This window comes from Ursus maritimus, unplaced genomic scaffold (genome assembly GCF_017311325.1).
Source record: "Ursus maritimus isolate PB19 unplaced genomic scaffold, ASM1731132v1 scaffold_19, whole genome shotgun sequence".
NCBI lineage: Eukaryota > Metazoa > Chordata > Mammalia > Carnivora > Ursidae > Ursus > Ursus maritimus.
Window position 1 is genome coordinate 39,288,673 of NW_024424341.1, and position 18,861 is coordinate 39,307,533.

The following is an 18,861-nucleotide window of genomic DNA, read 5'->3' on the forward strand; positions in this document are numbered from 1 at the left end:
ACAGCCAAAAAACAAAAAACCACCACCCCAAAACAGATGTCAGTGACCAGAGAGGCTTCTCCTGGAGAGAAGAGGACTGGAATAGGAACGGCAGGTTTCAGGACAAGCTTGTGCTTTAGTTCACTATCCAAAGATTTTATAAGAAACATGTAGTCATGCATTTACCTGTGTAACAAAAAGAAAAATGTAAAGAAACTGAAAACTATGGAGACAGAAAGGAGACGTTCCTAGTCCTCAAGAGTAGCAGAAGAATGTCCACTATTTCTTGGCCGCCAGAAGATTCTAGAGAGCACTGGTTTACTCCTGCATGAATGGTTCCTCTCTGGGTCTCCACCCAAGCACACGGCAAATATCCGTTTGTTGGCGGCTGGTTGGATGAATATGTGAACAAGTGAGCGAACGAATGGCACTCCCTGACACAATGCTTCGCAAGTCCACAAACACGATAGCAAGAATAAGGACAGGAGCACTTCGGTAACATTCTATTCATGAATTCTATTCAAAAATAGTAACTAGGCATTTACACTACACTCTTTTCCCTTAAAACCTATTGAAAGCAATCAAAAGAATTGGGCCCGGGGCGCTTGAGTGGCTCAGTCGTTAAGCGTCTGCCTTCAGCTCAGGGCGTGATCCCCGCGTTATGGGATCGAGCCCCGCATCAGGCTCCTCTGCTGGAAGCCTGTTTCTTCCTCTCCCACTCCCCCTGCTTGTGTTCCCTCTCTCTCTGGCTGTCTCTCTCTGTCAAATAAATAAATTTAAAAATCTTAAAAAAAAAAAAAAAAAAAGAATTGGGCCGGGGGGAGAAAGCTTAATCAATGGGCAGAAAACAGCTACCAAATCTATGAAATTTGGAACAGAGAGAGAAGCCAAAAGCTGCCAGACCTCCTCAGACGTCAGGCATGCAGATGCTTGAAAAACCACAAAGCATCACAGTTATAGAGGTCCGCAGTGATGTTCTGACAGGTGCAATGAGCGCAAGGGTGCGGACGGGCCCAGGAAAAGTATAGTCATTGCCACACGGCAGAAGCGAGGGGAGAAGAAGCTAAAGGGAGACGCCAATGGAGAGCCCAACTTGACTGTCCAGAATCCAGCCCCTATTCTCTCCAAGAAATGAAGGACAGCACAGACTGACACGAAGAACCCAAAGAAGAGCTACAGAAGACCAAGAAGAATGACAAGGCAACAAAAGATGTGGAAAGTAAATTGGTAAAACTAAAAACCAAAAGGAAAAAATGAAACCAACACAGAGAAGGTAAAAGCTATACTAGAAACAAGAACGCAGTGCCAAAGAGATGAGGAGGGTGCACAGGGCAAATCACAGAAAATAACGCTGCAAAGAAAAAAGAGAGACAAATGATTACGGAAAAGAGAACAGACAGGGAAGACAGAGGACAGCCAACAAATGTATAACTCGCGTTCCCAAAGGAGAATAAAACAAACAGATGATAAGCTTAGTCGATAAAATAGGAAGGAAATGTTCTCTGAAAATAAATAAGGGAGCTGAAAATCTGTGTCTGCAGAATTAAATAATCAAACTAAATTTCAGGGAAAAAGATAATAACACACACCACAATGAATTCTGGTGAGGTTACTGAACTATAAAGGATAACGAACAACCCTATCAAGGTGTCGGGCAGAAGAATCAAGTAAAGGGAAAAGCAAGGAGGCCAGAGCTCCTTCCCACCCCTTTGCTGTCTCTCTCTGCAGCCCTCTCAGAAAGGTTACGTCCCCCGCTGACATGGTCTCACGCCACCCCATCCCCTTCCTTTGTAACATTTATCGTAACTGTGATTGACTAACTGGTGATCGTGTGACTGCGGACTCTGTCTTACGCAGCTTCTCCAGCGCCCAGCACAATGCCTGGCCCTCGCTGTGTGCTCAATCACTGTATGTTGAATTACTGACCTACCCCAGACAGAGTAACCTCCCTGACACAGTCCTTTATGGGTGCAGAGAGGTTATCTGACTCATCCAAGCCATACAACTGGGAAGTCGAGAAGCAGGGACTTAAACCCAGGTCTCTGAATGCCCACGGCACTGTTCTGTCCACTGGACGCTAGCATCGCGTGAACTGACCACAAATTCACGCCCCCCACGTCCCCCAGCCTTACTTTTGGGTGGCACCAATAAGAAAACTGCTGAAAACAAGACTTGCTTTCCATGTTAGGCCATTTCTGAGCGGGTGCATACTTCACATGAAGATGTTTGCCCAACTACCCTGAAACACAGAGAGAGGCATGAGGTATAGGTTTCAGTCCAAATAGCCTGATTTGGGCTGCTCCGTTTCCTTAGCTTTCTAATTTGAAAATTGTTCACTTTAAAGGAAGTACAAATGACTCATAAGAGTAAAATTACAAATTATTTTCCTCAGATTACAGAATGTCTATAGTAAACACCGAGAAGGCAAGTTTACTTTTCGACATTAAATGTACCCCACGGGCAGTATCTCCTTCAGAGCTGGTGCCATCAAGCAATTAAACAGCATTCTTACATGCTCCTCACACCATTTTCCCCAAAGGTATATACTTTAATTGTATCAATTTAAGAATATTTGGCAAGTTTCAAAGAAAGCTTTATGTCTAAGAAATAGTTTCAATAGGCAAAAGGACAATAAACACAAATCTGAATTCTAAACAGAGAAACGTGGTCGCCCTGGTCTGAATCCTGCCTCTGCTCCTGGATGGTTGGCTGGGTAACAAACTTGGGCAAGTCACTTGCCCTGTTTCTTCCCACACTTAACCCCGAGGGTGTGAAGTAAATGAGATGGCCCACAGAAGCTGCCTAGCCTATATTAAATGGTCAGAAAATGTTACTGTGTTTTCCTGCGCTTCGTGTTATCCCCGTAACCCTCTCCCCACCCCCACCCCAGAAAACCTAAATGGTAAGGCTGTGGGAAATTGAAATCCCTTTCCAGCTTACGGGGCCCTTTCATTCATGCCATCTGCAACTGACCAGGACAAGGTACAGACTGTGACGAGCCCTTCCAAAAGCAATCAGTTCCTCAAAGTCCACCTCTGGCTCCTGGGTTGTATAGGGATGGTGTTCCTGACAGCTGGAATGAACAGAAATGGGGTGACTGGCATGCATATGCTGCTGGTGGGAAGGCAAAAGGACAAAAACTGCTTTGGAGAACAATCTGGCAATATCTGGCATGGCCCAGCACACATAGGTACATGGACCAAATGTGCGAGGAAACAATCCAAATGTTCATTGGTAGGGGCGTAGATAAAAAAAGTTAACGTGGATTCATCTCAAAACTGCAATACTGAGTGAAAAAAGCCAAGAGGTGGAATGACTGGTTCACTATGATGACCTATTTACAATTAAAAAAAAAAAAATTGTACTGTATTTATTTGCTGACACTTACTTGTAGTAAAAAAATAAAAACACAGACTTCTAGAATGTATTCCAAATCCAAGAGCAGATGGCCTTCCAGGGAGGGAGACAAAGAAGATTTCAACCCTAACTATAATTTCATTTCTTTTTTAAAAATCTGAAACAAGAAAAGATAAGCTGTCCATACTTGCTCATTCTGGAGAATGAGAATACTAACGTGTTATATTATTTTCTACTTTTCCATTTCTTTTCTTGCTGGGTCATAGAAAATATACATGTTCAGCTTTAATATAAACCGAAATGTCAGTTTTTCAGAGTGGTGGTACCAGCTCACATACCCACTGGCATTAGACGATCCCTCCATCACCTCACCAGCCCTTGATATGGCTAGTTGTCCTGCTCTACTTTTCACATTTTAAACTAAAACAAAATTTCCCAACTGCACATGGGTCCTGAAGCCACCATGACAGACGTGCCTACAAAATAAAATATGTATCCTGCTAATGATAAAGAAGGTTGTTTAGGTCCCTATAATCTCTTTCTTCTATGGGAAATGGGGTAGTAAGCTTTACTTCCAAAATAGTTGAGTGATAAACAACTCGTCTGTAACCTCAGTGCAAAATACTAGCCAGAAAGTACGCAGACTGAGGGGCAGAGGGACTTCCCCCGGGCCCAAGGTGGAACCTGCTCGGGGCTCGGCCACCTCGCTGTAGAGAAACCTCACTCTGCATGTTACAGTCTGCAGGTGTTAGAAAGTGATGGTGAGTTCATGAAATGCTCACAGAAGGACTCTTCAAACTAAGCTCCCTGGGACCATTGAACATGTGAGTCAATATGGGGGAGGGGCACTCAGTAGAAATATAATCGCTCTGAGTATCATTCGATGCTGCAAATCTGTATATATAGTCACTATGAGTAACATACGTTATAGTGACGGTGAAGGAGAGAAAAGAAAGAGAAATGACAGTTCTGTCTTCTGCCATTAAAGAAACAGCACTACCTAGTTTCCCAAACCCTGGGAGGACAGAGTTGAAACCACCGCAGCTCGGACGTGGTGGAGGAATGGGCTCCATCAACCTCTCTGCACCATGGTTCCTCCCACGTGGCAGGGCCGTAAATGCAACCTCCCTCACCGGGGCAGTGGGGGCTAACTGCGGGAAGAGCTTGAAACAGAGACTCCCGTATGGTACTCAAAGAATGGCGGCTACTACTGAGACGAATGACGATATTCCTCTTGACCGGCATGAATTTGAAGACAGGTTGCAAGAGGCATGTTGAAACTGGAAAAGTGACAGGAAAAGTAGCTTTGGGGGCCAAAGGAAAGAGCAGGTTTACTTAGCAGTGGCTGGAAATCTACATTAAGAATGTGGAAGATGTTTATCTTTGTCTCTGAAGGCCCTGTCTCTGAACAATAAAGGAAAGAGTCTGAAATTTGTTGCCTGACCAGATTAAAAAAAAAAAGAGACTGTCCGTGTTAAGAAAATCAGCCCCCAGACAAAAGCCATTAAAGGCAGAAGAGAGAAAAGAAAATCCTTACTGATGCACTCTACACAATTTACGGTAAGTTAAGAGGGCGCAGAAGAAATTCTGGAATGTGAGCGACACCTGATTTCTGTGGGGCGCGGCATAGACGGCATCACTGAGATCTCCCTCTGCTTCGGGAGCGCGGACATCCTCCGACTCCCGGCAGATGGACGACAGGTGCGTGTCCGAGTCGTCCTCCCCGTAGCCCACCATGTCAAAGGATGGCAAAGATGATCTTCTTCCCGTCTCATTCTGCCAATTTGGTCTGCGTTAGAAGGTCGGGAGCAAAACAAATAAACAAGCCACTGAACACTTCACGTCACTATATGTATGTGTATCAGATGCCCCACCTCCAACCCCCACCACAAAATTATTATAACCACCTTACAAAACATACAGAAGCTAAAGGATTAAGTCATTCACGATCCCACCTCCTTGTACACTCAGCATTTCTTTCCAGACTCTTACATGGGTTTTTCTAGTTCCTATCACTGCATACATACACAATTTGCCTCACTGGTAACACGTTTTTAAATCAAAACATTAGGGGCGCCTGGGTGGCTCAGTCGTTAAGCGTCTGCCTTCGGCTCAGGGCGTGATCCCGGCGTGATCCCAGAGTCCTGGGATTGAGCCCCACATCAGGCTCCTCCGCTGGGAGCCTGCTTCTTCCTCTCCCACTCCCCCTGCTTGTGTTCCCTCTCTCGCTGGCTGTCTCTCTGTCAAATAAATAAATAAAATCTTTAAAAAAAAAAAGTCAAAACATTAAAATATAAGACTCCAGTAGATACACCAGTTTCGTCAGCCATTTCCTGTACTTAGGCTTTCCCCCCCAAATGTCACTGTTACAAATAACTCTGTAATGAACATCTGCATGCAAATAATCTCTTCTGTATTTAGGATCCGTCTTATGAACCAAATAACCATACAGTAAACTGCTGAGTCAAATGGCGTGACTACTTTGGGGGTCTCCAGGTATACCTCCAAAATCATTTCACCAGTCAGCTCCCCAACCTGTGACTACATTAGTAACAAGTTTCCAAAACTTGGCAAAAGAACTTAAATCTCACTGTATAAATCCTGCATTTTTTACTGAAACAACGTATTTCCATAGATTTGTGTGCAAGTCCTAATTCCTGTGGTGAACTGTCTGCTCATGTCCTTTGTCTACTGATCCACTTTGCTTCTAGTATGTCTATTTCAATTTGAAATTAACCTTTTTATCTACAAAGTTCAAAACTTTGTATGTACTATAAGTACTTTTCCTATTCTATTAATTCCATTGTGGCTATGTAAATTTTTTTAACATAAAGATGATTAAAAAAAAAACACCCTTTTTTACTTTCTAAATTCTTAGCTTAGAAGGGCACTGCAGGCATCTCCCTCTGAGAGGTTTGATAAGAGTGGCTATAGGATTTCCTGGTTTTATTTATGATGTATGTACAGATTAATTCTTTCACTTAATAGGAATTTGTTTGGTATATGAAGTAGGCTAGGCTCGAAGCAGATTTTTCTACTACTGCTAATCACTATCCTGTCGAATCCTTTCCTACCCCTTTGCTCTGTGAGGTGGCCCTTATGAAAGAGTCACCATGCATGCAAACCCCAGGTCGCCTCAGGGCATCCACACGCAGTCCTCTATATAACCAGTCCTACTGCTCTCACTACTTCAACTATGCGATTTATTTATTTATTTATTTATTTATTTATTTATTTATTTATTTTTAAAGATTTTATTTATTTATTTGACAGAGAGAGACAGCCAGCGAGAGAGGGAACACAAATAGGGGGAGTGGGAGAGGAAGAAGCAGGCCTCCAGTGGAGGAGCCTGATGTGGGGCTCAACCCCAGAAAGCTGGGATCACGCCCTGAGCCAAAGGCAGACGCATAACGACTGAGCCACCCAGGCGCCCCTCAACTCTGCGTTTTAAACGTGATGTGGCTAATCCAGCCCTCCCCCGAGTCAAAATTCTTCATTTCCGATTTCCTCTGATGGTCTTATCCGCTCATTCTTTCTAGTGAAGTTTAAGACCATTTCTTCATTCTTTAAGTTCTTATCCAGCTAAAGTGAAACACGCTATGTTCAAATATCTCAAAATGAAGTCAAGATTAAAATGTGAAAACCAAAAATATTAACATGTGTTACGAAGGAAATAAGCGAGCAGTCACAGAATAGGGAAGGTGTCCAGATTTCACAATAATGTCAGAAACTACAAAGACTGATGGATCTTACTGCATAAAAAAGGTATGCAAAAAACCCTCAAAAAACAAAATTGAATAAACATGACAGATAAAAGGCAAATCTGGTCATGTATTCCCCCAGCCCCACCCCATAAGCCCTTAAAGCCCTCAGTGTCTTCCTGGTACTCCTAGCAGGAGGGGGTGGGAAGGACCAAACCTCAGAACAGGACACCCCAGGCATCACCAGGCTGACCCCTGCCCACTCCTCCAGGCCATCTTGAATGACTGCCCACCCCACCCAAGTGCCCCCAGCCACAAACATCTTCCTTCAGCTGCTCACATGTGTCCTTGCGTCATGCTCTCTCTTCTCTGTCTTGAAAGCGCATCCGAGCCCCACATTGACCATCTCCCCCGAATCCCTGAGCCATTCCCAGGCCCTCCTTGTACCTTCCTCAGCTCTTCTCTCAATGCTCTCTTCCTGAGGAAACCTTCCTGACCGCTCACCCAATGTCTGTTCTCGCCCAGCTCAAACAAGAGAGAAAATGATGTTAAAGAAAAGGTTGTAGTGTAGGTGCCAACAAAGGTAAAATCAGTATGAATGTTCAGAGAGGGGCCACACAAGAGGTGGTGGCGACAGCTCTTGCATCTAGGCTGTGGCCAGGAGAGTCCCGTGAGGGGCTGAAAGCAGCCCTGAATTCATTGGCTCTGTGCGGCCATGAAAACAACCAGGGCTTTCACACGCCCTAATCTCACAAGAGCCACTCTAGAGAAAATTCTGATAGGAGTCAAAAGCAATCAGTGTCCCAGGACAGTGTTCCTTTGTCCCTGGTGATGAAAACCCGAGTACTGAGCTCCAGTCGTAACCACACACACACACACGCACGCACGCACGCACGCACGCGCTGGGGCTCCTCTGCCGGAGGAACGGCAGAGCCGCGATGGCCTTACTGAAGCCTCAGCTCCGAGGTGGTGGCATAGGGCTCGATGAAACTGTCCTTTTCCACGCAGGACGTGTCACTCTCAGACAGCGATCTCTGGCGAGGCTGAGGAATGGCAACAGTCCGGCCGGTCAGTGTTGTTGTTAGGATGACTGCAGCCAGAGCAGACCTAGGGACAAAAGCATGCCAGGGAGAAGGTGAGACACAAACCTGCAAGCTGAAGGCTGAACAACAGGACACGAGAATTCCTGAAGGGTGACCTTCTGGTCCATGTTTAGTGCGTATCTACCGCCTACGTGCCTGCCGTCTGTTATGTGCCTCATTTGATTATCACACCAACTGAATGAATGGATATTACTGTCATCTCCATCTTTGCCTAAAATATAAATGACTTGTCCAAGATTTCCTAGCTAATAGGAGATGGGTCCAGGTCTCTAATCTAGGCAGTCTATATTCAAATCGTTCTTTTTTAAAATAAAAGATCAGAATGGGGGGGAAGGGAGAGATATAAAAAAATACGAAATATTTTAAAATTATTTTTAAAAGATATATATTTATTTGAGAGAGAGAGAGAGAGAGCACGTGTGAGTGGGAGGGGCAGAGGGAGAGGGAATCTCTGGCCAACTCCATGCTGAGTGCGGAGCCCAACCCAGGCTCTCATGACCCTGAGATCAGGACCTGAGCTGAAACCAAGAGCTGGACACTTAACCAACTATGCCACCCAGGTGCCCCAAAAAAAGACAGAAAAGATTTTAAAAGGCATTTTAAAAACGCCTGCAAACTATTCAAAACTATAATATCGGAAAGACAGAGTAGTGGATTTACCCTCCCGCTTGAAAAAGCAAAACAAAACAACAGATTTACAACTGTGTCAGCTTACTGCCTGAGAGAATTTCCAGGTCATGGCACAGGGAGGAAGAGCTGAAATGGAGCCAGGTTTACCTCCTGAGCTGTGGAGACAGAGCTAAGCGTCCAGGAGCAGCCCAGCAGACAGAATTTGCAGGACAGAGCACCGGAAAGGAGAGAGCTGAACAGAGAGAGATCCGGAAATCTGCAGAAGGTCCCCTGAGTGTTCAGTAAAACATTCCTCAGTGCATGAATGTGAGGAAACTATCCGAGGCTGGGGGAAGAACTACCTACAATGATTAGAGGATCAGTGCCAGGTGCTTACACATGGTTGGGGACCATGCCTGTTCCCACCTGACAGATGGGAAAAAATTATAATCTATAGCATGTTGAGTACAGTCCTCGGAAAGGCCTCAGTAGTGGGGAGTAATTAGCCCAAGATTGAGCACTGCTTCAGATGTACTTAGTAAATCATAAAAACAAGACCTAAGAAATCAAATCAGTTCCACGTAACTTAACTGCATCCCCGAACAAAATTCCAGAAGATTGGTAGGAATAGAAAAATATCTAGCACACAACAAGGTGACACAACAGTGTCTAGTATGCAATCCAAGATAACCAGGCATGCAAAGAGACAGAAAAACATGACCCCAAATTATGAGAAGGATCAACGGAAACCCACTCAGAGCTCAACGTATATGTTAGAATTGGCAGAGAAGGACATTACAACAGTTATAACTTATTCCATATGTTCAAAAAGTTAAGTAGAAACACAGGAGATTATTGAAAAAGACTTGAACTTTGGAAGCCGAAAATTACACAGTATGGGACAGACAGCAGATTACCCATTGCAGAAGAAAAGACTAGAGAAACTGAAAGCAAAACAAGAGAAAACAGCCAAAAGGAAACACAAAGAGGACACAATTTTTTTTAAAAAAAGGAGCATCATGAGACATGCGATAAAACATGCGACTGTTTTATGCTTTAAGCCACTAAGTTTTGGTGTCATTTGTTACACAGCAATAGGTAACTAATACAATACAGCCTTCTCATCAGATGGTCCTGGAACAACCGGGTATCCATATGCAAACAAATGAGCTTGAATGTGTACCTCCCCCACAGAACCATATTCAAAAATAACCTCCAACTGGATCATAGACCTCAGTGTAAAGCCCAAAACTATAAGACTTCTGGAAGAAAATACAGGAGAAAATCTTTGTGGCCTTGGGTCAGGCAAAGATTTCTTTGATAAGATACTGAAATCTTGATTTGTAAAAGAAAAAAATTGATTAAGATGAACTTCATAAAAATTAAAAACTTCTGCTCTTTGAAAGACACTGTTAAGAGAATGAAAAGGCCAGCCACGCACGGGGAGAAAACATTTGCAAAGCTCATATTTGCTGAAGGACTTGTATCCAGAATATATAAAGAACTCTCAAAATCCAGTAACAGGAACACAAACCACCCAGTTTTTAAACGTGGGCACAAGACTTGAATAGACACTTCACCCGAGAAGATCTACGAATGCCATATAAACACAAAAGACGCTCCACGACCTTAGGTATCAAAGAAATGCAAAATAAAACCACAATGAGACACTACTACACTACTTCTCTTAGAACGTCCAAAATTCACATTCACAAGCACATCTGTGGAGGGAGCCTCAAGAAATTTGCCCCCTCGGGTAGAGAGATCCAGAAAACTTCAAGGAAGGAGTTGGGAATTTCAGATGTGTGCAAGGACTCCAGGCACAACAGAGCTGCCCGGGCCAAAGCAATAAGGAATGGGCCACACCAAATCAGTATACGGTCATCCAGAAAGCCTAAGGAAGATGGAGATTCACCAAACAAGCTCCATACATTGTTACCTATGCTCCGTCACCACTTCCAAAATCCTATCAACAGGCAATATGAGTTAGAACTAATGTCAACTAAAATTAGAAAACCACCCCCCCACACACACACACTACTGACTAAATCAAGTGTTGGTGAGGATGTGAGCAACGCTGGTCAGAACAAAAATTAAAACGCTGGAAAATGGTTTGACAGTTACCTAACAAATATACACCTATTTAGGACCCACCTATTCTACTCCTAGGTGTTTACCCAAGAAAAACAAAAGCATGTGTAGGAAACAAATTGTGCACAAATGTTCACAGCAGCTTTATTTTCAAAATAACAGAACCTGAAAACAACTCCAATATCCATCCACGGGTAAATGGAGAAACAAACTGTAACTGCGACATATTCATTATTCATACGATGGAACACTACTCAGCAATAAAAGGGACGAACTGCTGATTTTTCACAACAATATGGCTGAATCTCAAAATAATTTTGCTGAATCAAAGAAGCCGGCATAATTATTTTGTGTAATCCCACTCGTATAAAATTCTAGAAAATGCAGACTAATTTAATGCGACAGAAAGCAGATCAGTGGTGGTGGGGAGATGGGGGTGACGGTGGATAGGGCAGAGGAATGGGAAGAGGGAGAGAAGAACAGGAGGCAGGAATTACAAAAGGGCCAGAAGGAAACCCGAGGGGATGATGGATATGTTTATTATCTTGATCACGGTGATGGTTTCATGGGTGTAAACATTTCACGACATGATGCGTTTCAGATATGTCCATTATACCTCAATAAAACTGGTTTAGGAAAGATAAAAGACTGTTTAAGGCAAAAATAATAACAATGCATTGTGGGATTTATAATGGACGGAATTTTTTTCTTAAAGATTTTATTTATTTATTTGACAGAGAGTGAGAGGGAACCCAAGCAGGAAGAGTGGGAGAGCGAGAGGCAGGGTTCCCGCTGAGCAGGGAGCCCGATGCGGGGCTCGATCCCAGGACCCTGGAATCTTTTTTTTTTTTTTTTTAAGATTTTATTTATTTATTCGACAGAGATAGAGACAGCCAGCAAGAGAGGGAACACAAGCAGGGGCAGTGGGAGAGGAAGAAGGAGGCTCATAGCGGAAGAGCCTGACGTGGGGCTCGATCCCATAACAGCGGGATCACGCCCTGAGCCGAAGGCAGACGCTTAACCGCTGTGCCACCCAGGCGCCCCAGGACCCTGGAATCTTGACCTGAGCTGAAGGGCAGATGCTTAACGACTGAGCCACCCAGGCACCCCTAACGGATGGAATTAAAAGGGGCAACAGTAACACAAAGGATGGGAAGGAGGAAGTGGAAGTAAATGGCTGTGGGATTCTTAGGCTATTACACTTCCCAGGAAGTAACATCTCAGTTTAATTTGAATGTCATTTCCTATAAATAAAAAAATGTAGAAATACGCCACATTTGCCAGAGCCTTGTGGATTATTTTTGGCTTATAAACATTATAATCCAGGAAGGTATTTTTGTATAGTAGAGGAGACAAGAGGCTTTCTCATGTACCAACAGCGTGCTTGCCATGAAATGAAACGTGTTGGTTTTTCTGCTTGATGATGGAAAGTAAAGCTAACCGTCTCGCTCTCACTGTTGAGACATAAACACGTAAGCCCGAACGACATGGAGTCAGGATTGGTCACACAGACACTGAAGAGCTGGACAGACAGACCCACAGAGGTCCTGCGGTGGGGCCATCGCTTGCCAGCTGTGAGACTTTACACCAACGCACGACACCTGAGCCCGAGCCAGAGGGGCCAACAAGACCTCTCTCAGAGGGTCGTTGAGAGGATGGGATGAAATAATGCTTCTGAAGGACTTACTACAGTCCTCGGCTCGGGGTAAACACTAATAGACGGCTCTTCTTGTTAGCAACATGGTACTTAAGGAAAAAACAAACACTAAAAATATTTCAAAGCGTTTTTTTCTCAGGAGGCATACCATATTCTAGTTTCGAAGAACACTAACAAAGGTTCCACCCGTGCATGAAATTAGTTCTCACTGTCAATTCATTGGTAAGTGTCAAGCCATGTATCAGTGCTTTTTATGGATAAAAAAACAGTCTAAAATTCTCCTGTGTCTAAGCCCTTAGAAGGCACAGGCAGGGGTGTTAGGTATAAAAGAAAGTCAGTCCTCTGATATTGGGAGCATTGGGAGATGGGGGAATTCCAGGCCCTGGAGAGTGAACACCCTCCTTCCCTCCTTCCTTCCCCCAAATCAGTTCTTTTAAAAGGCAGACTTGTATTTCAAAAGAAAATTATGTGCATAATTCAAATTGCTTTCAACGTACTATGAACCTATATACTTGGGCTTTAACGCTTTCTCTCTGGAAAAGTACTAATTGTCTTCAATTACGAAATGGGCAAACTCCATACACCTGAAAGGGACAGATCATTATCCCACAGAGAAACCGTATTAAGTGCTTGATTCTGGAACCATGACGAACAGTTCGAAGGACATGAATCTAATGGCCTGTTCACCCGAGACTCACCTTGGTCTCTCTGGAGAAGGGTTGGGGCTGCGGGGAGGCGGTGTGCGGGGCACAGCTGGCTTTGGTGCGATGCTGGCTGCAGGTAGAAGGCCATGGATGATGTGTTTCTGCACAAATGAAACCCAGCGGCGTCACTGGGGTATGGAATCACCTGGGTCCTGTTACCACCCCACCTGGGGCTTAAAAGGGGACACCTGCACTGGCCACCCAGGGATCTAACCCCACCAGGAACCCAGTCCTCCCTCTACCATCCCCAATTCCCATCTGGCCAGGCAAGCATGCCCACCCAGGGAACACCACTGCAGCTGCCCGTTGTGGGGAACTTCTCATCCTTCCCTCCTCAGAGGGGCTTACCTGACCATCCCCCAGAGTCACCCTCTAGGACCTCCAGTCTCACAGCACGACCCCCAATGACTCTATTCCCTCACTTTCTTGCTCCCCCCCTTGCAGAATGGAAGCTTCCCGAGAGCAGACAATCTTCTTGTCTTTATCAACCCTGGAACTCAAGCACTTCCCCCATTACTCCACACCAAGTAGAAGCTTAATAAAGATTTTAGGTAGTTTACCTCAAAGATGCAGAACAATAAAAACTAGTTCCTACATACAATGAAAATCAGAGAATCTGGCTTTAGGCAAGTGGTAGTCATTCAGAAGTTTCTGAGTATAGCCCACTCTTCACTCTCTAGGCACTAGCCATTCATTATTCACACCTATTAGAGGCAAAATACCAGGACTGCAATGAAGAAACCTTGTCCTCACGGTCCAGGTAATAGCGTTCGGAGGGAAAACACCCAAGTACTTATCATGTAACACAGAATTATGGCAAGCACCAAGGGAAAGGTAAAGACAAATTTGGTGCTGGGGTGGCACAGGGAGGGAAGGGCTCCTTCAGGACCCAGCAAGGGGACCTCTAATGTCTCATTGGAGAAAAATCACAAAGGTATTTAGACTGGGTCATCAAAGATAGCCACTGCTCTCATGTGTGGGAAATGAGATGGAAAACCATTCTAGGAAGAGGGAACAGCATGAACAACGGAAAGAAGCAAGACATTAGTGGCAGTGTTCTAGAAATAAGAAGTATTCCAGTTTGGGGCGCCTGGGTGGCACAGCGGTTAAGCGTCTGCCTTTGGCTCAGGGTGTGATCCCGGCGTTCTGGGATCGAGCCTCACATCAGGCTCCTCTGCTGTGAGCCTGCTTCTTCCTCTCCCACTCCCCCTGCTTGTGTTCCCTCTCTCGCTGGCTGTCTCTATCTCTGTCAAATAAATAAATAAAATCAAAAAAAAAAAAAAAAAAGAAGTATTCCAGTTTGCTGGAATACAGAAGCATTGGGAGGAGAGGCTAGAAGAATGGGCTGGGGTAAGAGTGGGGATTGTTCCCATTTAAGAGTTTTTTCACGTGACTAAGGAGAACCTGTGGCTTAGTCAGGAACACACACGGAAATTAGCCCCTGGAAAGTTTCATCTGGCAGCGAAAGGCATGAAATTGGGAGCAGACGCCTATAGTGACAGAGTGGCCATAGTAAGGTTTGGAGGGAAGCATTCCAGGCAGAAGGACTAGCAAATGCCTGAAGGAACAGAAGAAATGGCTGGAGTGAGTGAGTGAGTGAGTGTGAGTGTGAGTGTGTGTGTGTGTGTGTGTGTGTGTGTGTGTGTGTTGGAGACACTGGGTTTTAAGGAGTGCAGTAGCAAGATCAGATGTCCATTTTAAAAGAAGCCCTCTAGCTGCCATGTGGAGAACGGACCTAGGAAAAGGGCAAGACTGGAAGCAGAGAAAAAGCGAGGAGCTGAGGCCGGAGCCAGGTAGATGCTGAAAGCCAGGGTGGAGGCGGGAACAGCAGGTTATATTTGGTGGGTAAAATTTATGGAAACTGGCTGATGGGGTTACGCGGTGGATAGCGGAGGGAGGACTCAAGAACGACTTCCCACTGGGAGATATTCAACAGTCGAGTAGGTTTCTGCCGGCAGGACTGCTCCCCGACACGGGAGCGAACATAGCAGGGGAGACAAGGCGACTCCTGTCTGACTGAGGCTGACCCTGGGATAGACGATTGCTTTAGAACACAAAAAATCAGGGCTTCTCGAACGGAAAACCACTTCGGAAAACCACTTTGTGCTGCTGCTGGCCTCAACCTCAGGCCAAATCCCAAACCCTTCTCCTTTAACTCCTGGCCCCCGGGATCTACTTACAAACTGGCTCTTGCGACCCCTGCGAAATCCCTGGAGCATCCTTGCCGCGGGGAGTGACCGGACCAGGGCTGGACCGACTTGCAGATAACACCGCAGGCGAGGACCGCTCCCTGGAACCCGAGCCCCTCCCGTTGGCTTAGCCCCAGACGCTTTTTCTACGCAAAGCGCTTCACAACAACCTCGTCTTCCATTGGCTCTGCTTTGTCCTCGGCCAATCAGAGCCAAGGCTACTCCGCACCCGTCGCTCTTGGCAACCAGCATCCCCCCCCCCAATTCAAATTCCTCCGGGGCGGAAACAGAGCGTGGTCCGTTCTCGTATTGGCCAGCTGAGGTGGCGATCTCTGACGCCCTAGCCAATCCGGCGCCGTGAGAGGTGGGGGGCGGGCAGGATGAAAAATTCTCAAGCTCAACCGAGGGAAACCGTAAGTGGCTCGCCGCCGGTGAAAGTTCGGGATCCTCTGGCTGGGGCCCAGGTGGGGTTGGGCTGGCTCCAGACGGGACTGAGAAGCCGTGGCGCAGACCGAGCGGGGGGATCAGGAGCCAGCAGGTGACGAAAATGAGCGACGCGGCTACCACGGCGGGAATCTCCTGGATTTTAGACTTTAGCAAATAATTCAGTCTTTTAAAGACGCTGCAAATGGGCGCCTGCCATAGAGGCCCCGACATTGAGGGGTACGTGGGGCCGTGTGCAGGAGAGCCTGTTCAAACGCCATCTTCTTGTTTTCCTTATTAGATCGAGGCCACCGATGGCCAGGAACACCCCTGAGGGCACAGGCCCCATGCACGTGCCTTTTGGGCATGTCGTGGCCAACGAGAAGTGGCGTGGGTCGCAGCTCGTGCAGGGGATGCAAGGTCGGTGGGCTGCCCTCTGCACATGCCCTCTTCTAAGCTTTTTCAAAACGTGCTACCTACTGTCGCTTTTCACCCAGCGCTCACGGAACTCATTTTTCTTGTCTGTGTTCTAAGGGAAAATTAAAATCGTTTTTGAGGATGGCCTGACACCGGTAGATTTTTACCTGTCAAGCAGATCTTGCATTCTTTATGTCACTGAAGCTGATTTGGTGGCAGGAAATGGCTACAGGAAGAGGCTTGTTCGGGTTAGAAATGTAAGTACTGAATTGAAGACACTGATGGAAAATTGACTTCCATTCGCCCCCTCCTCCATCCTTTGTAATAATTTATATATAACCATTGGCCATTCCAAGCACTCTTGGACTGATAGCTTTCTTAAACTGGAGGGTACAAAATGTTACAAAATGGTTTACTGTTTTGGTTTTTTTCTTCCTTTGAAGTCCAGTAATCTTCAAGGGATTGTAATAGTTGAGAAAACGCAGATGAGTGAACAATACTTCTCGGCCATACAGAAGTTTACTGTGCTGGACCTTGGGATGGTGTTGCTTCCAGTGGCCAGCCAGATGGAAGCGTCCTGCCTTATCATCCAGTTGGTAAGTACTGATTCCTACTCCTCTAGGAATAGGAGCCCTGCCTTACAGACTCCCACCTGACATTCCTGGATCTTTCACTCCAGCTGCTGCCCTTGCCACGGTTGCAATCCATCAGTCCTGTCTACAGTCGTCCTCACTTATCTGTGGTCAACTGCAGTCCAAAGCAGATGATCTTTTTTTAAAAAAACAAAACCTGATTCTGCATTGTCTTCATTGATTATTCATCTTGGCCGTGCTTTAGAATTTCCTGAGGAAAATTTAAGAACAGTGATATGTGAGCCTTACCTCAGATCAATTAAAAATCAGAATGTCAGGGTAGGGCCTAAAGCATCAATTTGTGTTGTGTTGTTGATTTTAAATTTCCCTTTTGATGTGTAGCTAGGATTGAGAACCAAACTGAAAAATGCAAGCAGCCCCGGGTCGTTCAGAGACCACTCTTCCTTCTCTGCAGCCTCCCTTGCTTCACTGTTCCTAACTTCTCCTGATGTAATGCTATTGTCTGCCCTCCTATATCCACCGCTGACTGAAAACTGGGTTTCTCCTTTGGTAGGCAAGCTGTCTCTGGGTCCTGTCCCAATCAGGTCCAGTTTAGTTTTAATTTAATTCCATACTGGGTGCCTGGGTGGCTCAGTCAGTTAAGCTTCTGCCTTTTGCTCGGGTCATGATCCCAGAGTCCTGGGATCAAGTCCTGTATCGGGCTCCCTGCTCAGCAGGGAGTCTGCTTCTCCCTCTCCCTCTGACCCCCACCCTACTTATGTGCACGTGCTCGCTTGCTTTCTCACTCTCTCTCAAATAAATAAATAAAATCTTTAAAAAAAGTTTAATCCCATACAACTGAATCGTTTCTTAGCGGACCACAGGAACATGTTTGAATTTGTCAGAGTATGTTTGCATTGCTTTGTCCTAAGCACTCTGAAAATCCAAGTTTTAATAAATTTTTCTTAGTCCTTTGTGTACTCATATGGTTCATCTTTCAATAATTTTGCTGATGCCTGAAAAATTATATTCATGGTATATGAAAAGGTCTGTAGTGGTAAGTCAAGCTGGACCAAATGGAAAAAGCGAAACTAAATTTGCATAAATTTTTGAGAACTGCCAGTCCTCTAGAGGGCGCTCACGTGCTTTCCCTTTACCATTGGTTTAGGTTCAAGAACAAACCAAAGAGCCCAGAAAGAACCCTTTCCTCAGTAAGAAAAGGACTCAGGTGCCTGAGCTATCCCTCCTTCGAACGGTGCAACAGATCCCAGGAGTTGGAAAAGTTAAAGCTCCCCTTCTGCTTCAGAAGTTCCCAAGTATCCAGCGACTAAGCAATGCTTCCATCCGAGAACTGGAGCCAGTCGTGGGACAAGCAGTTGCCCAGCACATTCAAGAGTTCTTCACACAGCCCCACTGACGGCTCTTCTCGGCTCTTCTTGGCTCTTCTCGCAGCATGTACTCCTCTTGGACCATGAGCTACTGGATCTTGATCTTGTTTGGTTTTCATATTTAAAAATGGAGAACAAAGACTTTCCTTTCACACCACCTACTGAATGAGGGGGTGAGACCTGCATGGAAAGTGCCAGTTGCCCTGCCTTGCTCTCTGGGTTCGGGCGTTTAAGTTAGTGGGCTCCAGATAGCACAGCCCTCACTCTGCTAGTGGAAGAGGAGGCGTGGAGGGCACGCCTGGACCGCTCAGTCGGTAGAGCATGTGACTCTTGATCTTGGGGTTGGGACTGAGCCCCATGTTGGGGGTAGCAATTCCTTAAAAACAAAATCTTCAAAACAAAACAAAACAAAAAACCAGGGGCCCTGGGTGGTGCAGTCAGCTGAGTATCCAACTCTTTGTTTTGGCTCAGATCATGATCTCAGGGTCATGAGATCGAGCCCTCCATTGGGCTCTGTTCAGCATGGAGTCTGCTTGGGATTCTCCTTCTGTCTCTCAAAATAAATAAATCTAAAGGCAAAAACAAACAAATCTTTAAAAGAGAGAGAGTAGGCCCATGGGGATCTTCCTAAGAGAGTTTAATTAAGGAACTCTCAAACTCAGCAAAAAGCC

The 18,861-nt window shown here is 45.5% G+C and overlaps 2 protein-coding genes across 7 annotated transcripts in view; one reads left to right on the forward strand and one right to left on the reverse strand.

Moving 5' to 3' along the window:
- Window positions 1-15,627, reverse strand: part of CEP89 (centrosomal protein 89) — a 63,697-nt gene extending 48,070 nt beyond the window's left edge. For all 5 annotated transcript variants that reach the window (XM_008689068.2, XM_040633702.1, XM_040633700.1 and 2 more), the window contains exons 1-4: window positions 15,382-15,627; window positions 13,196-13,302; window positions 7,986-8,144; window positions 4,942-5,125 (exon numbers count right to left, since the gene is read on the reverse strand). In XM_008689068.2, the coding sequence (XP_008687290.2) occupies window positions 4,942-5,125; window positions 7,986-8,144; window positions 13,196-13,302; window positions 15,382-15,420 (489 nt within the window). In that variant the 5' untranslated portion in view covers window positions 15,421-15,627. The remainder of the gene's footprint in view (window positions 1-4,941; window positions 5,126-7,985; window positions 8,145-13,195; window positions 13,303-15,381) is intronic.
- A 92-nt stretch (window positions 15,628-15,719) lies between these two features.
- On the forward strand, window positions 15,720-18,617 carry FAAP24 (FA core complex associated protein 24). Of its 2 annotated transcripts, none has more exons than XM_008689058.2 (5): window positions 15,720-15,928; window positions 16,115-16,233; window positions 16,348-16,487; window positions 16,674-16,826; window positions 17,971-18,617. In XM_008689058.2, exons 1-5 carry the CDS (start codon window positions 15,771-15,773, stop codon window positions 18,217-18,219), a joined length of 819 nt encoding a protein of 272 aa, XP_008687280.2. In that variant the 5' UTR covers window positions 15,720-15,770; the 3' UTR covers window positions 18,220-18,617. The 2 variants fall into 2 exon arrangements, with proteins under 2 accessions (XP_008687280.2, XP_008687281.1); XM_008689059.2 differs by having other exon boundaries at window positions 15,764-15,803.
- Window positions 18,618-18,861: the final 244 nt, after the last annotated feature.

What these genes read in the sequence shown, in the direction of transcription:
- FAAP24 (XM_008689058.2), top strand. Translation starts at nt 15,771, where the DNA reads ATGAAAAATTCTCAAGCTCAACCGAGGGAAACCGTAAGTGGCTCGCCG. An exon ending in GCTCGTGCAGGGGATGCAAG is followed by an intron (nt 16,234 to 16,347) that starts GTCGGTGGGCTG and finishes CTGTGTTCTAAG; the next exon opens with GGAAAATTAAAATCGTTTTT. An exon ending in GGCTTGTTCGGGTTAGAAAT is followed by an intron (nt 16,488 to 16,673) that starts GTAAGTACTGAA and finishes CTTCCTTTGAAG; the next exon opens with TCCAGTAATCTTCAAGGGAT.